Source organism: Anneissia japonica, unplaced genomic scaffold (genome assembly GCF_011630105.1).
Source record: "Anneissia japonica isolate Jap-2015-1 unplaced genomic scaffold, ASM1163010v1 scaffold6417_len956965_cov193, whole genome shotgun sequence".
NCBI lineage: Eukaryota > Metazoa > Echinodermata > Crinoidea > Comatulida > Comatulidae > Anneissia > Anneissia japonica.
This window is the reverse complement of record NW_022713977.1, coordinates 497,552-520,050: the sequence shown is the minus strand read 5'-3', so window position 1 is coordinate 520,050 and position 22,499 is coordinate 497,552. Positions and strand designations below refer to the sequence as shown.

Below are 22,499 nucleotides of genomic sequence, written 5' to 3'. Positions count from 1 at the left end.
GTCTTTGAAATTTGTCAATCAAAATTACTATTTCATTTTTTTTTATACTTACGACAATCAACATCATCTCTCCAAGTTTCTGGGATTTCTACATTGTAAGCTTTACATATTTGAGCATATTGAGCGATGATGTCACAAACTGTTGAAGTATCTGGTTCGGCCACACATCCATCAAACCTACAGCTTTCATAATAACTGGTAACATTTACAACAGAGTGACATCTCCAGAAGAAACCTAGAAATATGAAAGTTGATTTTCAAAAGATTATCAATAGCAGAGCTAGAAGGGAGGCCAGGCCATGCCATTGGAGTCAAAATCAACCTTCATCTTTGTTCCATGACTTCAAAATGGCTCAAACTTGCTCAGTTTTTTAGCTGTACCGCAGGACCACAACCATGCCTGTTTGAGTGAGCTCACGAAGTATAAAACTGCAGTGGCATATCTGGGAGTCTTAAAATGGGGTGGGGGGTGCAGAGGTGATCTCGGGGTGTTCGATGCTTAGGTAAGGAGAGGCTAGCTCACAAATTAAGGTGATTTCAGATTATTTTTTACTACTTAAAGCGTGATTTTCAACTAACTTAAGCTTGATTTTTTATTATTTTTCATTTTTTTCTTGAGGGGTTAAGACTGGGGGATGCAAGTATTCTTTTGGGCATTGCCACTGCAAAAACCATTGCAACTAGACTTACCGTCAGTATCAGTGAGGACCCCACATTGAAAAGCTGCAAATTCTTCTTCAGTAGTCGTAGTGCATGGCATATATTCTGAATTAACATCTTCGGTACTGTTGCAGTAATCTTCTTCATCTACCCAGGAATTTCCAAATTCAATCGCATTGATTGTCTATAAAAAAATAATTTATATTATCTGACATGATGATCCCATACTTCACAGTCAATATTTTTAATAAACTAATAACTGTTGTATACAGTATGTATGAATAAAATTAGCCACAGCCAACAGTACTGATCTCAACAAGGACAAATGCAGCCACCACCGGCAGTCTACCAGGCAGTCATACATACCACTCTGTTGTCATGTGACTAGGTTCCTCATTTCACCCGCCTTTTCACTATTGAAAAAAGACTTGTCGGATGACAGTCAAAAATTTGATTAAGTAATTTTCACTTTATTGTTGTGAGACCAGTTTTAAAACTTATCTGATCAGATCGTTCTATTTTTGTCATAGGGGTGTTCTTAAATTAACAGTGGCAATTAATCGGTTGAAATCAGGTATGTATTTATGAAATACACTAATAGAATGCCAAATATAATAATTTGTAGTATTATGAGGACAGGGAGCAAAATTCACTTTTCAAAAAAAAAAAAAAAAAAAAAAAAGAACTTGTCTACCTTGACAAGAACACAACTAACTGTAACCTACATTGGCAAAAGCATAGTTTTCATACAGTACCTGAGTGCCATTTTGGAGTGTGAGGTCGTTGTATGCGTCGTTATCGAAGTCTCCACATAAGCCTCCGATGACCATTTCATCCTCACTTAACTTGACTTCAACATTATTTACACCGTCCCATAGAACATATAAACTGAAGTTGGTCTTCAGGACCTACAAAACAAAATTATTTGATGTTTTTAAAACTTTACATAATTGGAGTGTTTCCGAAAGTTCAAAAAGATTATCATTAGTCAAATCATCAATAAGTACTATAAAAAACATCATTAATATTAATATACTACTGTACCTATAAATACAATACTTGACACAAAATTGTCTTAGAAGGTCGATATACAGTATGCGAAAACCATGAAAAGGAAGAAATAGATGTGTGCTATCCTAGATAACATAAAACGGAAAACGCATACGAACAGTTAAAGATAATGGCTATATATTTATATCTAAGTAAATCGGGCTATGATGTCACCATCAATATTGATGAGAGGTGGCCACAATATTTATTTAATTAATTTTTAATCCATGAAATACTGGCACCTTGGCTGAAACATAGTGCGAGCCACTTCGCAACCTGTCAACAGAGCAAGCTAGGGGTAACTGGCATGGCTGGCCGAGAATGGTCAGCGTGTTGTTCGAACCCTCAACTAGGTTCAGAACCTAAATGGAAATCGCTGCGCCAAACCGCCTTCCCATGAACCTGCCAATTGGCAGATCACTTGATGATGAGGAGGAGGATGATGACTTGACACAGTGGGTACTATTTTGGCTCTCTACTTTTAAATTTTTGGGACCCAATATTTTTGCTGGGAATTTAAAGGTGATTTCTCCAACTTCCTTTTGACCCAGGAGCATGAACGACAGAAATCTGATGACCTATGACCTATACTTACTACATCTGTTCCAATCAGGTAAATACTATGTCCTCCATCGAGAAATATTGGAGGTGTTTTAGTGACTCCATCTACCCGGACTTCTCGACCCTGAAGGAACTCCACCGTCTGGAAGAATTGAAAATGATTAATATTAATTAACTCGGTATAATTTCATGTGATCACAGAAGAAATTGAATTATCACCATTTCAATATACAGTTTTTATTCATGGTCTTGGTTTAGTCTGTATTAATTTGTTTCAGTACAAACTAAATGCAAAATTACCTGTACTATCTGTGTAAATTTCATAATGGCCACTAAAAAGAAAGACTGTTGAAGAAAACTATTCACGCAAGTCTTTGAGGTGGACTTACCAAGTCATTAAGGTGAATCTCCAACTCTTCCGTGGTTGTCAGATCCTCATCTTCAGGATCCTTTCTATTAGTCTGGATGATCTCAAATGCATCGCCATAAATGTTATCTCCTGCCATAAGGATGTACTCACATTCTCCCAAGTAATCAAATGTATAACCATCAAACGTAGTATAGTGCAGACCACCATAAGCAGTGCAAATCTTTTGAACTACAAAAAATATATGTATATATATTAAAATCAATTGCAGACATAAGTAAGATAGAGGGGTAAAGGTAGTAACCCATAATTTGCAGCCTCATTGCAGTGAATAACTTATAGCCGTGGTCCATGACAACTGTAGCATGTTCACATTGTCCCACAATGACAGACGCTCAAATAAACTACAACATCGGGATAGCCCCTACACCTCTGAAATACACAATGGGTTCTATAAAGCACACACTCATTTGTCAATAGGGAGCCTTCGATTTGCACGACTACGCGACGCTACAATGGAATCACTCATGCCAGACCGTCCTACTGGGCGTTCTAAATTCTCTACATGTGTAGATTTGCCCAAATTGCGTCCTAGAATCCATGCGACAAGGGGAACTTAACGTTCTCGCAGGCAAAGATGACTTTTAGTGACGTCATTACGTTCCACAACCTACCGTCGTCGTGCAATCGATAGCTCCCTAGTGAGACCAGCAGAGCTTATATTCAACTAAATTTGGGCAGCCACTATGTGTGCACTAAACTGTAGACATTTTACATCTCCTTGTGGTATAGTATAGTAAAGCACTATTTTCAGAGGACATTTAAATATTTTTGCCGACTTCTGTGGATTTTTGATATTACTGCTAAAACAAATGCACCACCACAACCGTAACACGTCATTAGGAATAAGGAATGTTACCTGTGGTACAGTTTTCGCCAGTCCAATCGGGTGTGCAGATGCAGTAATAGTCATCTCCTGTTACAAAGCACCTGCCACCATTCATACATGGTTCCGAGAAGCAAAGATCCTCTGTAAACAAGACATGTGCAACAAATAAAAAATTGAGAAAATTCAGTATTTAACAATTAATTATCTCCAGTTTCATGGGCAAGAGTTGGCTAAACACTAACAAAATCTACAGTGAAATTCAAAAGGCAATGGAATAACCAATAAAGATGGGCACTCGCTATGCTCGATGATCGTCGGTCGACGCAACTCTGTAGAGAGTACAATGCCGCGACGCACATATATTGTTTGTACTGATGATCCATTTATACTTTTACCGGAAATTAAGTTAAGCCTGGCTCAAGGTTAAGCCTGGCTCAAGGTTAAGCCCGGCGTAACTTTGCTGGGCATTTAGACTACCTGGATTACCAGGTGCAAGAATTTGCATATTAATGAACCGTAACCAGAAAACGAGTTTCAAAACATTGCACATGTACGCTCGCTCATAGCTCACATAATTGAATGCTGATTGGTCGTTTTTTTACCCCAGGTCAACGCGAGAATCCCCGCAGCGATTAAAGCCCACCTTAGAAAAGTTAAACACAGTGGCATGCCAGGACTAGTTACTATATGAACACAGCCCGGCTTGAGATAAGCCACCTAGTTTATACTGGCAGGTGGATAAACCCGGTGAGTTGAGCTGGGTTTATTCACCTAGTCTGAACGTAACCTACAGAACTTAATGTGCACGCAAGTCATATACTGTATGTACACTCGACATCTGGTCCTTATCTCAGAAGATACGATTCTAAAAACTAAATTATGCCTGAGGATGGTCTCAATCTCCTGCCTTACTATTCCGCCACTCGATTTAAGAGGTATCTGAAAAACCGTACCTATACACTCTGATGTGCCATCTGCAATGAGCCCTGGTGGACACACACACTGCCGCACTCCGTCAACGATGTCACAAGTAGCTGCAGGATCACATGAGGTGTTGGTGCAGACTATGGAACCTCCAGACTCACAGGTACATGACTCGGAACAGTTCTCGGACTGATATGTTTCACCAAGCTTGAAAAAGCAACATTATTATGACACTAATAAAATTGTGAAGATCAAAATATTATTACTTTAGTAAAATTGTGACGATCAAAACAATGACAAAAATAACGATGACATGGAAATTATAAGGGCAATGATATCAAGATAATAACAATAATTAAACTTATAATTATAAAATACAATTATTATTATTGTTATTATCACCATAATATTATTTAATGAAGGTGAATTCTAAACTATCAACTAAATCTTTGGATCAACAGGATTTGAGCCCATGACCTTGAGCCTGTAAGGTAAGCACCCTTACAACAAACTTATGTTTGTACGGAACTAATAACTCACTGTGTAGTAGATTCCATCAGACAAACAGCCGCAATCAGAAGTTGGAATGCATTCATGCCCTTCCAGGACAAATCCCGGCAGACACTCGCATCCTGCAACACAGCGTTCATTACAATGACCGTCAGCAGCGCTAACGCAAGTATCAGGACAGGCCGAGGCACAGGTGGTGTAGGCCGAGTTTTCTGGACATTCAATAGCTGCAAGAAATCACAAAAATCAGAAGTGTGTGCTAATGCATTTTTGTACGCCACCCTAACCCTAACCATAACCATAACTCCAGTCTCAGTATCTTAATGCTAAGGTTATGGTTTAGGGTAGAGTAGTACAGTGCATTAGCACCCAGAAGTGTACTTGGTATACAGAAAGCAAGACATGGTTCGTTAACATGCACTGATGCTATACAAATTACCTTCGATGTAAGCTACTAAAGGAAACTGGCGTATTTTATTTCTTGTATTACAAGTATTCACAAAATACAGTACAATGACAATCGTATAGAACACAATTACACCTTAATTTGTTTTAGAAATTTGTTTGAAATAATTTAGATCGCATTTATTTGGAATATGCAGACAACCTTCTTTGAATAGTCAATATACCATAAGTAATCATCATCATTAATATTTATTCACCCTTTTCAATAGTTATTAATTGTTGGTCAACCTATTCTAAATGATATTATTGGTTTTTGGAAACGTATACATTAAAATGAAATAATTTAAGCAATCAACTCAATTCTACAAAACACAGTCATTGTACGATTGTTACTGGCAATTAAATATCCTCATAAAAGATATAATATTATCGATGAACGACATAAATAGAAACTTACGGCATAAGGTTTCCGATCTCCACTCTTCAATAGTCACTCCTTCATCTCGGCAACGTTGGGCATATATTTGGATGTCGCTACACTGTGGGCCACTACTTGGAGGGTACGCACATACATCGAAAATGCAGCTGGAGTAGAATTCTTGATAGGGTACTCTAGAATGACATGTGCTCAATTGACCTGAAAGAAGAATGCATGAATTATTCATTGAATTAAAAAGATGTCTGACTGAAGTGTTCAATCACTGATCTGATTTGTAATAAAAAAAATAAATAATAATAACTGAAATTATAACAACCATTTAAGGTGGATAGATAGACTAATACATCATTCAGTCAATAAAAAGAACTTATATAGAGTCAAATTCCATTACATAAACTAATTTTAATTGGCATTAAATTATGATGGTTCAATTCAGAGTTACACAATGTAAAATTACTGCAATGATTGATGTAATGTGATGAAAATGACTACCAGTTATGACTAGCCATGGCAACCATACTTCTATATTTTTTTTAATGAAAATGCATTTGTGTACGGTAGATGCAGGAAATTGTGTTTATCCACTTTTTCTAGTTTGTAATTTTGATCATCATTTTTTTTTCTTTATTCTATGGATATGAAATTCTGAAAGAAAAGATGAAATGAAAAGGTCAATCATCACTTACCAGTTGTATCTCTGATAACACCACACAAACTATCAGCTATGGCTGATTCAGATGAATCTGCACATGTCAGATAGTCATCTGAAATGGTGGAGCTCTCAAGGTCGCATTCACTACTGTTACTGACCCAGCTATTACCAAAATCTGTTGCACTGCTCAACTGATTAAACACAAAATTAACATTTATAGTGTCAATATAATACACAAATAAGAAGTGTTGTTGCAACTTAAGGTACAGTATACCTGGATCAACCAACTATCGTGTCATTGTCTTTCAAATTACAACCAACTAAAATACCGAAAAAAAAAACACATGTACATCCTCATTACCATGACTAGGAAACAAACTGAATCTAAACCAAAGCACACTACCAAAATGGGTGGCACCGAGGGAGGGGGAGGGCCCAGCGGTGGACAGGACCCCTCCTAACCACGTTGGAGAGAAAAAAAACTACATTTTGTCGAGGAGAAAACAAAGTTGTATGTATTTTCTACATATTAGTTGACTCTAAAATCGCTTTTAATCAGCATTTGAAACCCCTAAATTTTCAAATTTGTTTGGGGCTTGAGCCCCACGGCAAATTTCAAAAGAAAGTAAGCAATGTCCATCTACATCAATTTTGGTCTTGTCGGGGACATCAGGACCTCCTCCCCAGTCGGGGACATTGTACCTACCATTGGGCAAGTCCTGGTGCCACCCCTGATTACCAACATTCATATCTCTCCACTAATGAAAATTCTGATGTTCAATAGAGATGATCTGTATTGTTGTACAAGAACTCTACATCTCAGTTCTTAAAGATGGTCACACTCCTATAACATTTTTCAGGGGCGGATCCAGTAGGGGGGCACGTCCCCCCACGTTTGGTAACTAAATTTTAAAAATTGCATTGCAAACCAATGTTATGTGCTTCTTAATTACCTATTTTCAACCTGTGGTGCACCACTGTTTGGAAAATTCTGGATCCACCCCTGTTTTTGACTACATTTTTAACTTTTTATGAGGCTTTCTAGCTATCTAATAAGAAACCATTATACACCATTTCATTGGGTCTAATTTAAAAGAGCGCCACCAACATCTCGCAACATTTCACTGGGACTTCCTGCGGCCTAGCCTGAGCAGCTGGCAGTCACAAATAGACACCGCGCAGTGGAGCGCCGCTATTTCTTTGCAATAGCAGCAGTAGAAAACAGATACAATCTTTTGCAATTTATACATTGAAATAGCTTTATAAGACTTAGAGCTGTTTTTAATATCAACATTTCATTCTTTTTTTCTATTTTAAAATATTTGTGTTTGTTAGAATATTTAGTTTTATCACTTAATTCAATCCATGATGGTAATTACGTAGAGCGAAATGCTAGGCCTCTGGAAGACCCCCAGTCGTGGTTGACTGGTTCTTGGAAATAATCATTTCAAATTTGGCAAAAATGGTATGTTTCAGGAAGCGAGACACACAGATCGGATACACATCCATCGTAATATCTGTCTCTTATACACATCTAGATGTGTATAAGAGACAGGGTCAATGGTCAATGGTCATATATTTATATAGCGCCTTCCACAGAAAACAATCTCAAAACTTACATAGTTGTCATAAAGCAACGTGATTTTCTTAGTTGCTGAAACACGTGGATTGGTGTCAAGGTTCATGTTCTCTTGCAGGATTTCAAAGTTCACACTTGATTGGTTGATTGGCATATAAGGTATACATGTCTTAACCAATGTGTATTCACAGTTGCCCATGTAATCATAACTGAGACCATCAAATGTTGTGTAATGGGGATCGCCATAAGCTATGCAGACACTTTCAACTACAAAAAATAAAACATATGTTTTAAGCTATGCAGATACAATCAACTATAGAAATATACAACTTAAGACCCATGTTAATAACTGAATTACTTTTTTTCATGTTTTTGGAGTTTCTGATTGAGTTTACTAAAAGTTGATCAACAGCATTGTTTACAAAGTAACTGCTATTTTAAAACTATCAACAAACTGTGGGAGAGTTGTTTTGTCAGAATTTGTTTCTGTTATGGGATTGAACATTCTCGAGAAAGGGCCATTATTCAGATCACCACAATTTTATAACTAATGTTTATGCCAAAATAGGTCAGGGCCAAATAAATGTCCGCTGGACAGATTTTGGCAGCCAAAATCGCTAAAATTGTTCCACCAGGTTGATTTTAGCCGCTAAAACCAGTCCCCCTTGGATAAAATTGGTATATCGACAGGCTGGATGCTTGTAATACATCTGCTGCCTGCAGGGTATGATTGTTTCTCCCGTGGAGTGGAAGTAATTTATTCTTTTTCCACACTTCATTAATTTTTCAATGACAAAATGATTCGTATTAAGCTTTTGTGGGTGTGTTTTATCAAACACCACTGATAATAATAATAAAAATAAGTCAGTCATATATAGCACTATGCCTAAAGCCTATAAGACACTTCACATTATTAGCCCGATCATTGAATCAAACATCTACGTTTATTATGATTAATTAATTTATTTATTTTAAAGATTATTTGTTGAAGCTGGTCCATCGAGCAGTAGTTGATCAATTGGAACCTTCAATTTCACATTTTTATCACAATGTCACAGTCCTTACCAATATCACAGTATTTTCCAGTAAAACCAAATGGACAATCGCACCAAAATCCATCAAAATCTGAATTTGGGTTACATGTGGCATTGTTGGCACAAGGTAGATCCTGGCAAGGGTTATCTATAAATTCAAACAAAGCAGAAATGCATTTAGTGATTTGTTTGGGGTAAAAAGGCAATTTTGAGACAAAATTCTCTAGGTAATTGTTACATGAAACAGAGAATAAAGATATGAGTTAATTACTCTCCACAACAGTAATACTTACATATACATTCAATTCCATCTCCTCTGAGTTCTGGTGGACAGTAGCATCCATATGTACCATTGAATCCACCACAAAGAGCATATTCTGAACATGCAAGAGGTTCACAATCTAACTTTCTGTCATTAGTGCAGGTACAAGTCTCCATGCAACCATTTCGCACAAAGGTTCTTCCAATCTGAATGGAAAAACATATTGACATTTATAGTGACATATGTTCTGGGACAAATTCTTACGATTTTACAAATATATGGCTATGATGAATTCACATCACACCTTACAGGTAAATCACAGGTGTTTGGACCATAATATTACAGTATTAGGTTTGCCAGTTTGACACTTTATGTTTTTATCCTTGAATATCATTTTTGTAATTTGAATTTTAAAAAAGTTTGTCACAGAAAAACATGATAGTGTGGAAACAAGCTTAAGGGTGTCAAATGACCAACTTTACATTTACCTCATACAGTATAGGAATCCTGCATCTGTACTGCACAGCCACATTACTTTTTTGTATTCAGAATAAAGAAAAATAAAATTGTCACCAAAAACTTGCTAGTCTGGCCACAAGCTTAAGGGTGACAAAATGACCAGCTTTTGTCAAATTACATTTACCTCATATATGAATCCTGCATCTGTACTGCAGCCACATTACTTTTGTATTAAGAATAAAGAAAAACAAAATTGTCACAAAAAACTTGTTAGTGTGGCCACAAGCTTAAGTGTGACTAATGAGCAGCTTTTGTCACATTACATACCTCATATAAGAATCCTGCATCTGTACAGCCACATTCTTCTGGGAGGACACACTCATTACCTTGCAGAATTCTTCCATCGACACATTTGCACCCGTCCACACAAGGTAAATCACAGTCAGATGCCTCACCATCTCGACTAGCACAAGTGGCTGGACATGCTGATGTACATGAGCTGTACTCTGAGTAGGCAGGGCAATCAGGGGCTGTAAGAAATACGATCGCATCTGTTAATGGACCTTTCAGAGGAACTAAACAATCAGAACAGGGCTAGGAATATGCACTGTCATTTTGAGGGACCTTAGCAACAATATCCAAGGGGCGGGGCTTAAAGTTAACTGAAGTAACTCAAATTTATAAAGATATTTACTCCTTTATCAGAATTTTAACAATCTTTTTTAAAATATCATGTAAAAATATAGAGGGATTTAATTAAGAAAAGCAAATAGAGGATCTTTACCACAGAAATTGATAGTTCTCCACATTCCAATATCAATACCAGATGAGGTGCATAATGAAGCATACAGCTGAACAGCGCCGCATAAAAGATTTGTTTCAGGAAGCGAGACACACAGATCGGATACACATCCATCGTAATATGACGAAGGTGAAATGACTCGGTGACAGTCAGCAAATATTCCTGTGATCAAAAACAAATGAAATGATTTACAACAAAATATTCCAAAAAATGATAAAAGAAAGGTAATTTAGCTATACAGATATTCTATAATTTCCAAAAGTTGTTTCATAACCAGTTGTTAATATGTACTTTTCTCCAATGTTTGAGCTCGGCTTAGTCCCAGTTGTCACTGACCGCACCCATACGCTAGGTTGAACAATTACGTTGCGTGTTATGCGTTATTCTCCTACATTTACATCTAGGTGGTATTTGAAAGCCATGCTCTCATCTTAATTTAGAATGATAAACCTTATTTCAACTGAAACTAAAACAATGAAGTGGAGTTGTATAGCTTGGTGGAAGTTGCTTGCCTTCTAATTCCAGGGTTCTAAGTTCAATTCCTGTCACAACAGGAGTTTTTTCTCACGACTAAAAACAACTCCATTCTCTAAGCTTCACAAAGGGACTTTACTGACAAAAGCATCAAATTATTTTAATTTATTTCAGAGGTACCCTGAATATCAGCAGACTTTTAGGATACACTGGAAGAGGCGCCCTCTATAAATATTGTTAAAAAAAAACCAAAAAAAACTCTACATTATTATCCACCAGAACTCAACATTTTTGGGTAACTAACATAAAAATAATACTATATTTGAAAAACTACTTCTTTCCATCAGCGGCACACGTCACACATAGCAATTGATGGTGCGTACATAAAGAAAAACATTTAAAAAAGTAATAAGAGGAAGACGAACCATCCTGATCGATTATGATCCTGCAAAGAAGAAAAAAAAACACTTCAAATACACAAATCAAAATTGATGTTATTGGTCTATGAATGAGATACTGACCTGGATTAACCAATATATGCCAACTTCCCTTCAGGAACTTAACTCAAATTTAATGCAATCGTCTGACCCAGGCGTATATAATGCAACAATGTTATGTAACAGGCCTCAATTTTCCTTTCGCTCTGAGCGAGTATAACTTGGGCGGGAGTTCTTTATACCTTGTTGAGCGAACCCACCGACTGCAAATATTGATGATTTCGAATTAAAATAAAATTTTATTTTTGGCCAATTAGAACAACTGTTGCCATGAAAAAGTGGTAATTTCAGAAAAAAATTAAAGTTTTTCTTTAGTTTCATTACGCCCCTCTGCTGCCTTGAAATCTCCAAAGGTAAGATATGTATATTTCTTCCTAATTATATAAATTTACATTTATATAATTATAATATATTATTATATATTTTACATTTACCAATAAAATTTTAGTTTACTTTATCCTCCATCTGGATGTTTTTGGCAAAACTATTTGCTAAATACGAAAACAAAATTAAATTTTTATTTTTATTCCACCCTCCTCCGATGATCTTTAAAAAAATAAGTACGCAAAACAAGGAATAAAATAAGTCTTGCCTTACCATTGAGAGTTTGGCTTGAAAGCATTGTGCATTGTTTTGCTTTGTTTGAGAATGGGCCTACCTAAAATATATTTGCACAAAAGGTATTATAATTACCATGTAATCGCCTGCAACTGCAACTCTGACACCCGGTACTTCAACTTGTGGTAAGAATTGTGCACTATCAATTGTTAATCGGCGATCCCAAGATAATCCAAATTCCTGTTCAAAATAAGCAGTGAATTAAAGGCTCTACAAATAAATAATTAAATTCCACATTTATTTGAATAAACGCCTCAGCTGGTTTATTGTTGAGGTGGGGTTTGAGGGAGAATTTATTCGAGGGAGGCTTTATTTGAGGGAGGCATTTATTTTTTTTTGGTGTAAAATTGATATGTATATACTCAAATAAATGCCACTTAATTTCACTGTAAATGTGGAACTACAACATTTAATTACCGTCAAAATGTTTTGCGTGATCATAAAGACTTATTGATCCTAATCAGGTTAGAAAAAATGTAATTCTACTGGAGTACAACATTATTAGAATAATGTTGGTTCCATTAGTATTGTTTAGATATTTTTTTTTGGGGGGGTGTCGAGGGGCCTTTATTCAAGGAAAAAATAAATGCTCAGGGGCATTTGTTTGAGGGAGGCATTTATTTTAAATGAGACGCTGGAGGTTGTGTTTATTCGAGGGGGAATATATTTAAAGCGGGGGGTTTATTCAAATAAATACAGTAATTGCTTTGACTGTTACTCACCAATTTATACAGTGATTTCACAGTCAATTTTTGTCTCGTGTGAAATAGTATTAGTTCCATTAATGACTTTCATGCATCAAAATTAAATTACTAAATTAATTAGTTTTTTAAATGAGAAAATAATGCATTTTATTTAAAACACATTAGAAACACAGAGTTAAATCTTCAACAGTGAAAACTTACCATATCATAAACAGTGACATACACGTAACTGACAATGGGACTATAGGGGACTGGGATGGTCTCTATGGTGACACTAAATGGTTCAACACCATCACCAACAATTTCAACAAGAGTGTACTTGCATGCATCTCTGTAAGTGAAACTACGTTTGTCAAAAGTCCTGAAATGTGGATCACCAAATGCAGTGCAGTAGCCCACAGCTGAAAATGAAGTAAAAATATGTTAAAAATACCTCCCACTGTATTTTTAATTTATTCACAAGAGGAAGTGCATTATGGGCATGAAAACATTGAGGTTGTATACTCACTGTTTGTTAAAAGGATTATGCAATAATCTAATAAAATAACAGCTGACTTCAAATTATTAAGCATGCGCAATATGACCCATATGCCTACACACCTCAGAAAAGAGCAAGGCAAGCACTCATTGGAGAACGCAACGCCACGTTGTGTGCGCAACAGATTGTCTTTAATTACAATGTGTTCAGTCTACCACCGGCAGACGATGTTGCGTCATCTAACGTTCACTGGGAACGGAGTCGGATTTGGTAGCCAACGCTCCTAGAAAGCAGTGCCCAGTTGAAGTCTTTGAAATCCAATCTAATCCTATCCAGCAGAAATATTACTATAATCCAATTCGTATTTGATAATTTACCTGTCTCACAAGTTGGACCAGTCCATAAGTATGGACACAGGCAGTTAAAATCCTCATCTCCATCTGCTACGACACATGTACCACCATTCCTGCATGGACTGTTGTAGCATGGATCAACTATATCAGAGAAAAAAAATAAAATAACATACTTAAAAAGGGTTTGATAAAGAAAAAATATTTAGCAGAGTGACAAAATGGTAATCAAGACTGGTCGATCAGACTGCTTCACTAATTCGTTAATATTGAATAATAACTTGTATATAACAGTATGAAGAAGGATGCAATTAGATTTTACTTGTGCACACGAGTCCATCTCCAATAAGTGGTGGGGCACAGAAGCATCCGTATGCTCCATCATTGACTCCACAGCTTGCCAAACAATAACATGAGTATGGTTCACACTCTACGCTGCCATTACCCATACAGGTACATATCTCGGTACAATATTCATTAATGTAGAATTCATCCACCTAAAAACAAGCACAAAAAACATGCTGGAACAATTGGATGGTTCTATTTTTGTCATAAGTGTGTTCTTAAAGGAACAATGGAATTAGTCAGAGTATTTATGAAATATTCTATTATATTCACCTTCAAATATCTTCCTTCATAGTTGCAACCACATTGCTCTGGTGACACACACTGTAATCCACTGAGCACAAGACCATCATCACAACTACAGCCCTCTACACATGTCTTACTACATGTCATCTCTTCTTCAGGGTCACTACAGGTTCTTGGGCAGGCATCAGCACAGAGGCTGTAGGAAGATCCTTCAGGACAGTCATATGCTAAGAGAAAACGATAATTGTATAAACAACTGAATGAACATTCATCACATCTAACAGAATTTATATTTCCGTTGTTTCTTCAAATGAACACCTTATTGAAGAAAAATGCTTTCAACCTTTCAAATCCCAGGGTCCTGGGCTCAATTCCTGACAATTCCTCACGACTAAAACATCTCTGCTTCCTAAGCCTCATATTAGATTTAGTTTAATGTAAAGAATCATGCGTATATGATTGTCTTGTGAAAGAACTGTCACCTAGAATTAGGACTGTGATATATTCGCTATTGACAATCCTTGATGCGTGTGTTCTGATATCAATGAACTTTCAATATTTTTTTATTCAATTTAAGTGACATCTCAGTGTTCCCCCTAGCATCATGGGCAAGCGTTATGGTAAGTGTTAAATCCACCATAGTTGGATTTTTTTTAAATAATTAGGAGGCATTGAAATGTCCTAAATTGCACTTTAAGACTAAATAAACGCAGGGAACAGTTCAATAAATTAACTGTTCCCTGATAAAAGCATCATGGAAGATATTCCAAGCATCTTGGCCTACTGTCAAGCATCATGGGGAAAGTCCCAAGCATCATGGTACCATGATGCTTCAAGGGCCTGGGGAGAACGCTGCATCTGAATCAATCTTCACTTACGACAGAATGTAGGTGTTCTCCAGAGAGAAATCTCTACACCATATGCTTGACACAGTGTTGCATATGTTTGGACATCAGGACATAGTGCAGAGAGATCAGGCAGGGTTGCACATAGATCATAAACACAGGAATCGTAATAAAATTCTGGATCAACTTCTTCATGGCAGGCAGCAAATGGCCCTGAAAAAGAAATAAGAAAGGTTGCATGTTTTAAAATCTAACACAATAAAAGTTAACTGTTTTGTTTTTGGTTTGCTTATGAATTTTGATGTAGAATACTAAAACGGCTTACCAGTTGGGGCTGTAATAACGGAACATGATGCTTCTGCCATGTTTAAGTATTCTGGTGTGGTCAAGTTGCAAGGATGCGGCAAGACAACCTCTACCGTGGTGCATTCCTCTCTGTTGTAAATCCAACCATTTCCAAATTCTGCCTCATTGAGAGCCTGAACAAAACAAACATGATTTAATTCTTCCACCTTTTTAACAATTTTTGTTTGTTTTTAGTTTCATTTTTCTAAATTTCTGCTTTTTAATGGAACAGCAATGTGGAATCCCCTTCATAAAGCAGTGTAGAGAATGATAATTGAGACACTCCTTTCCTTTATCAGTTTGCCCACAATCTTGGGCAAAACCAATCCAATCAGGTCATTTATAGAGCGCCTTTCTTTGCAGACACAAAGCGCAGACACAATGACACGTGAAGTCTCTGTCATATTAATCAAAGGCCCTGACCAGACTATCAAATTTTATTTGACCACAACATTTGACATGCCCAAATATGGCCATGATGACATCACATCATGACCATATGTATGCACATCATGACCATATATGGGCATACAATAAGCTTAATTACCATTTCTACAGTCAATTTTAATATGCCAAGAACAACTCTGGTGAATATTATACAGGTACATTACATAATTATTATGTAAGTGATAGTTTACTATTAAGTACTTTACTCACAATATCTCCATCAGGCAGTGTAAAATCATCAGATCCATCACCATTATAATTTCCACAAAGACCACAGGTCTCGTTGAAGTATTCAGCAGAAATGGAAACGTCCACACCATACACACCATCCCATTGGACAACCAACGAGAAATTGGTCTCTAGAATCTACAATAATTCAAAACATGGCAACTTAAATGCCTATCTAGTAATTCATATAGATAACATTTTATATTTTTCAAAACTAAAGTGTAACTTTTAACCCCCTTCCCCTAAAATTGGTTCTGTACCGTGGACATTTCTGTGGCAGGGATGAAGTTACGGTGGGCGGGGCCACCCAACCTTGAAGTTTTCCACCCAGTCTAAAGCTAATTCTATGGACCTCCACCTACCTTTATAAACCTACCTTTCCATCCCCAAAATCCCCTCAATATTGTTTAGAGTTTACAAATGTTATCACCCACCCACCCTCAAAATGTCTACCACCCACCGTTAGTTTTCTACAGCTACAAAACTGCTGTGGAAATTATGAAAATAATGGATAGTACTCATTATTGTTTTATATACAGTATGATACAATATTTGTAACATGCAATAGGTATGAGAGTGCAATTTCCAGGCACCAATGAGTCTAAATTTTCAAAATGTTTCCACCTTAGGGCCGCCAAGGTTGCGGTCTCACACACCCCTCTACCGACACATCCTGCATCAGCCTAAGGAGAGGCTGCTTACACTAAGGCTACAAACCTACATTTACAGAGAGAAAGCATTATTCACTGGTGTTTTAAATATATCAGTATACCTTCATCACAGTGTAGCCCTTGCCATCCTCTTAAACAGCGACACATGTACTCTCCTTCACCATTGCTTATGCACTCGCCGCCATTTTCACATGGATTATTACTGCATGGATCAGCTGTATGTGAAGTGGAAAACAAATTATTTTCAATAAATCGTGTTAATGTTGCCAGCCTAAGTGAACAGATGCAAAGATGCATCACATCAATTAATTTAATGACCATCAGTAAAGTTTGCCACCAAGATCAGTGAACCAATGTTCCATGAATGAACTCTTCAGCTGATTGTCACAGTGTGCCTAAAAATTTTGTAATTCTAAGTCACTGATTGATCAAGTTACTTCTGGTGTGTTGTGATATCAGTTGAAGAAATTTTGGTTTTGTGTCAAATTTCATAGATCGTTTTGTTGATAGGATTAGAAAAATATGCAAAATAAAGTTGTCTTTACTGTAAATCGAATTAAAATTTTTGTTTTCTCTACTTCAATGAGTCCAAAATCATGCTTAAAATTGCTTACTGTGTCATCAGTCAAAAGTCCCCCAATGCTGATCTGAATTACTGTATGTTCTAACAACAAAGGTTCAGAGGTTTTTGGAATTCATGCCCTTATAATATGGCATTAGACACTCAATGGTATGGGCTAAAACAACGGGAAAGGAAACAGAAAAATCTAAACATAGTATTTCTAATTTTCTAAATTTGAAGGTCATACTTTTGAAATTCAGAAAATATATATTTTGAAAATTTCTCGAAAATGCATGCATTTCAGAACATCTGCACATGAATTCGTTTACACTGTTCATGTCCTTTGATCTTATCTGGCAGCAATTTAAAAAACGAATGTTATACATAATGTTACCATATCTGAATTACTGTAGATGAAGAATATTTAGTACGAGGGTTAAAAAGGAAGTCACAAATAGTTAATCTATTTTATTATATAGGCATTAAATTTATGCGCAAGATTTTATTCTTTAAGCGCGAGGCTGAACCAAAATGCGAGTCTCATGCCAAATGCGTGAGACTTGGTATGTACGATTACTTATTTACATATTGAATACAGTACAGTTTGTGTATCTCAAATACTTACGCATACATTCCAATCCATTTCCATAAAAACCGTCAGCACAAACACATTGTCTTCTACCTTCTACTGCTGAACATGTGGAGTTTGGAGAGCATTCAAGTGTTGTGCAAGATACAGAGCCTCCTTCACAAATACATTCTTCAGCACATCCTTCTGTCACAAATGAACTACCAGCCTATAAATAAAATTAGGTAGTTATATAAAATTCTCTGAAAAATAAGATGCGAGTGGTGAGCTTTAGTGGAAGTATATATAATTATAAAGCCCTTTACTGATGCAATGAGCAGGAGCAGTATCATTGCAAAAGTTTTGAGATTTTCTTCTATAAGGCACTAAATATATCAATATCAACATATACAGGTATAATCACCTCAAGATACATTCCATCGTAATCACATCCACATTCGTCGAGTGGAACACAATTGATTCCACTCAAAACATAACCTGGAATACATTCACAGCTTTCAACACATCGAGATGGACAGCGACCACTGCCGGCATCTGGATCTGAGCAGGTTGATGGACAAGCGGTTGAACATGGATTGTAAACAGATCCTGATGGACAGGCCAATGCTGTTCAAAGAGGGATAAACAAATGAGAAACAATTACAATTACATAAATAATTCATTGTTTGTTATAACTAAGTTATGATTCCTCATTGACACTAAAAGATAAATAAACACTTACGGCAAATATCTTGTGTTCTCCATGAGCCAATGTCTATGAACCTGCTTCTGCAGGCACGAGCATAACCATCAATATTACCACAATAAGAAATATCACCCTCTGGTGTTGCACAGACATCAAACACACAATTATCATAATAGTCTGTTGAATTAATTGTGTTGAAGCAATCACGGAAGGGACCTTTTCAAAAAAATAAAGACCAACATTATATTAAAATAAACTACAATTTAAAATTACATTAATTCAAATCAACACACACACACTCACACAGTTCAGGGTCTATCCACTGTTAAATATACCCCTCTAAAATCTTTCACCTCTTTCTGTCTGATGGAAACAACAAACATTGGTTAAATTTTATGAAACAATCCTTACCAGTATCAGATATAAGAACACTACAGATGTCTTGGGCATTACTCAGAATTGAGTCATCAGCACATGGATTGTATGGTGCTAGTGGTTCAAGACTTGTGCATTCAGATGGATTGAACTTCCAGTTGTTACCAAACTCGGAGGTAGACTCGGCCTTGGATTGAATAATAAAGATGATAATCATAAAGACAGAAGGAGAGAATAGCAGTATTAAAAATAGGCTCACAGCTTCAGCGCATGTCTATTGCCTATTACTGTATATCTAGGGATTCGGTTTGGGAAGTTTTTAATCGTTTACTTCTGCATCCAAAAATTACTCACAAACCCCGCCCCCAATCGCCCCCACAAATCACAATCAAGTAGTTAAAAACCCTTAAAATCACTTTATTTCGAGGACCCCCCCCCCAAAATAACCCATGCATGTAAAAGGTTTAATATTTGCATGTGTTTACTACTTTACTAGAGAGCTTTCGATTTGCTCGACAAGACGACGCTAAAACAGATTCACTCATCCATGACCGTCCTATCAGGCACAGTAAAATGAAATTAGATGCGTTAAAAGAAAATTTGGGACCGATAACAGTTGTATTTCAAAGCTACAGTATACCTGGCTTCCATCGGGTTGACGCTTGTCATTGCTTCTATCACCATCCCAAGTACCACACAGACCACATGTCTTGTTGTAGAAGGCACCAGGAACACTGACATCAACATCATACTCTCCATTCCAAGTGACTTCCAATGAGAAATTGGTTCTCACAACCTTTATGCCAGAAAATAACCAATCATAAAAACAAATTCTAATAATTTTTTATTTTGAGATATAAATGATCTAATAATATATTTTGTACTATTCTAAAATTTTGAAACTTGAACTGACTCATGATTTTCAAATTGTGAAAGTTAAAAGAAGTTCTTACCAAAAACATTCCACTAACATCTACATTGACCCCACGAGTACTGATTGGTGGTGTTTGTTCTACGCCATCAACCAAAACAATTCGTTCTCTCAACAAAGAAATAACCTGATGTAATAAAAATGTTGATGTGAATTTTATAGAAAACGCAATAAGATGATATAATTGTAAAGAAATAACAAATTGTTTGTCATACATACCACATCATCTAAATAAATAATGATCTCCTTGGTGACAGCAACATTTGGATTAACTGCATACTTTTCATTTTGTTGCACAATTGTGAAGTTAGTTTCTGGATCATTGCAGCTTTGAGCCAAGACATACTGACACTCTCCTTGGAAATCATAGCGAAGACCATCAAATGTTGTGTAATGAGGGTCTCCATGTGCACTACAATGACCAGTCACTGAAACACAAAATATGGAAATCAGTCTCATATAGAAACAATTATATTTACAAAAAAGTAAATAATTAAAATATCATGGACACAATAAAGAGTTGCAAGAAGACAACCACAAGTGGCCAAGCAGAAAGGCAGGAGCACCACTAACTAGCACCTTAACACCGACGCTAGTTGTAGTCTCCAACCTTTACTTTACCTTAGAAACAATAATTATATGCTTTTTGTTTAGATACAGTAGGTTCTGCTAAATGAAACTTGGAACCATCAGATCAACCAGGTAACGTATTTAAGAAACAGAAAGTATAGTAACGTCTTCTAACTCATAATGATTAAGATGAAAGTAGACAATTTTAAGGTATTTGTTAAATTTCTTCTAACCATTCTAACTTACTTGTTTCACATGTGTCCCCTGTCCATCCTGCGAAACATATGCATGTGAATGAGACACTATCAATAGCTGTACATTGTCCACCATTTGCACATGGATTTTCATTACAAGGATCAACTAAAAGATGTAAATAAAAGCAATTTATGAACGGGTTTAGAACACACCACACACTAACTTTTAAAATAGTTCTTCTGAAACACAATACTCCTCATACTCACCATCACATATTAATCCATCACCAATAAATCCATCTGGACAATAACAGCCAAAAACGCCATCGGAAATGCCACATAGAGAATCAGGATCACAAACCATGTCGGAACAATCCACATAACCACCTGCTCTGCATGTGCACATCTGTGTACAATTTGAATCCACCAATTCAGAACCAATCTGAAAAAAGAACAACAGAATCAATTGTTTAGCTTTTTGAAACAAATTATTTACTTTCAACGAATAATGTTTCTACACTTTGTATAATAAATGTTTATAACAACATCTTACATATTGTGTTGTCACTAATTAAATATATGTAATGGACTTACTTCAAAGTACAAGCCTTCAAATACGCAGCCACATTGCACGCTACGAACACACACACCATCACTTAACAAGTAACCTTCATCACATTGGCAGCCTTCACTACAAGGTGTGGAACATGCAAGAGGATCTTGATCAGGATTTGTGCAGGAGGGTTGGCATGCACTTACACACTGTTTGTAGCTGGATCCATCTGGACAGTTCAATGCTGTTGAATAAAATGTTTCTTTACGTTAAGTATTCTGTATTTTTCTTGAAAAAAAATAACGTACGAATAAAGACAGCTGAATTTTAAACTTACGACAAAATTCTTCAGTTCTCCAAACTCCCACTTCTATTCCAATATTCATGCATGCTGTTTGAGATGATAATCATAAAGACAGAAGGAGAGAATAGCAGTATTAAAAATAGGCTCACAGCTTCAGCGCATGTCTATTGCCTATTACTGTATATCTAGGGATTCGGTTTGTGAAGTTTTTAATCGTTTACTTCTGCATCCAAAAATTACTCACAAACCCCGCCCCCAATCGCCCCCACAAATCACAATCAAGTAGTTAAAAACCCTTAAAATCACTTTATTTCGAGGACCCCCCCCCAAAATAACCCATGCATGTAAAAGGTTTAATATTTGCATGTGTTTACTACTTTACTAGAGAGCTTTCGATTTGCTCGACAAGACGACGCTAAAACAGATTCACTCATCCATGACCGTCCTATCAGGCACAGTAAAATGAAATTAGATGCGTTAAAAGAAAATTTGGGACCGATAACAGTTGTATTTCAAAGCTACAGTATACCTGGCTTCCATCGGGTTGACGCTTGTCATTGCTTCTATCACCATCCCAAGTACCACACAGACCACATGTCTTGTTGTAGAAGGCACCAGGAACACTGACATCAACATCATACTCTCCATTCCAAGTCACTTCCAATGAGAAATTTGTTCTCACAACCTTCATGCCAGAAAATAACCAATCATCAAAACAAATTCTAATAATTTTTGATTTTGAGATATAAATGATCTAATAATATATTTTGTACTATTCTAAAATTTTGAAACTTGAACTGACTCATGATTTTAAAAGTGTGAAAGTTAAAAAAGTTCTTACCAAAAACATTCCACTAACATCTACATTGACTCCACGAGTACTGATTGGTGGCTG

The 22,499-nt window shown here is 36.4% G+C and overlaps 1 protein-coding gene across 1 annotated transcript in view; it reads right to left on the bottom strand.

Annotated features, from left to right (window-relative positions):
• Window positions 1-22,499, bottom strand: part of LOC117108845 (IgGFc-binding protein-like) — an 87,028-nt gene that overhangs the window by 6,774 nt on the left and 57,755 nt on the right. Inside the window, exons 55-92 of the mRNA XM_033251014.1 lie at window positions 22,134-22,261; window positions 21,638-21,707; window positions 21,342-21,544; window positions 21,015-21,189; window positions 20,800-20,913; window positions 20,203-20,411; window positions 20,006-20,110; window positions 19,693-19,848; window positions 19,089-19,239; window positions 18,714-18,893; window positions 18,396-18,598; window positions 18,029-18,200; window positions 16,943-17,056; window positions 16,547-16,566; window positions 16,153-16,308; window positions 15,476-15,629; window positions 15,184-15,363; window positions 14,333-14,532; window positions 14,037-14,211; window positions 13,742-13,858; window positions 13,088-13,287; window positions 12,223-12,362; window positions 11,493-11,512; window positions 10,576-10,755; window positions 10,119-10,366; window positions 9,364-9,538; window positions 9,102-9,218; window positions 8,077-8,303; window positions 6,492-6,744; window positions 5,824-6,003; window positions 4,992-5,188; window positions 4,481-4,658; window positions 3,558-3,668; window positions 2,661-2,869; window positions 2,306-2,413; window positions 1,416-1,568; window positions 691-844; window positions 53-235 (exon numbers count right to left, since the gene is read on the bottom strand). Coding sequence (XP_033106905.1) covers window positions 53-235; window positions 691-844; window positions 1,416-1,568; window positions 2,306-2,413; window positions 2,661-2,869; window positions 3,558-3,668; window positions 4,481-4,658; window positions 4,992-5,188; window positions 5,824-6,003; window positions 6,492-6,744; window positions 8,077-8,303; window positions 9,102-9,218; window positions 9,364-9,538; window positions 10,119-10,366; window positions 10,576-10,755; window positions 11,493-11,512; window positions 12,223-12,362; window positions 13,088-13,287; window positions 13,742-13,858; window positions 14,037-14,211; window positions 14,333-14,532; window positions 15,184-15,363; window positions 15,476-15,629; window positions 16,153-16,308; window positions 16,547-16,566; window positions 16,943-17,056; window positions 18,029-18,200; window positions 18,396-18,598; window positions 18,714-18,893; window positions 19,089-19,239; window positions 19,693-19,848; window positions 20,006-20,110; window positions 20,203-20,411; window positions 20,800-20,913; window positions 21,015-21,189; window positions 21,342-21,544; window positions 21,638-21,707; window positions 22,134-22,261 — 6,015 coding nt within the window. The remainder of the gene's footprint in view (window positions 1-52; window positions 236-690; window positions 845-1,415; window positions 1,569-2,305; window positions 2,414-2,660; window positions 2,870-3,557; window positions 3,669-4,480; window positions 4,659-4,991; window positions 5,189-5,823; window positions 6,004-6,491; window positions 6,745-8,076; window positions 8,304-9,101; window positions 9,219-9,363; window positions 9,539-10,118; window positions 10,367-10,575; window positions 10,756-11,492; window positions 11,513-12,222; window positions 12,363-13,087; window positions 13,288-13,741; window positions 13,859-14,036; window positions 14,212-14,332; window positions 14,533-15,183; window positions 15,364-15,475; window positions 15,630-16,152; window positions 16,309-16,546; window positions 16,567-16,942; window positions 17,057-18,028; window positions 18,201-18,395; window positions 18,599-18,713; window positions 18,894-19,088; window positions 19,240-19,692; window positions 19,849-20,005; window positions 20,111-20,202; window positions 20,412-20,799; window positions 20,914-21,014; window positions 21,190-21,341; window positions 21,545-21,637; window positions 21,708-22,133; window positions 22,262-22,499) is intronic.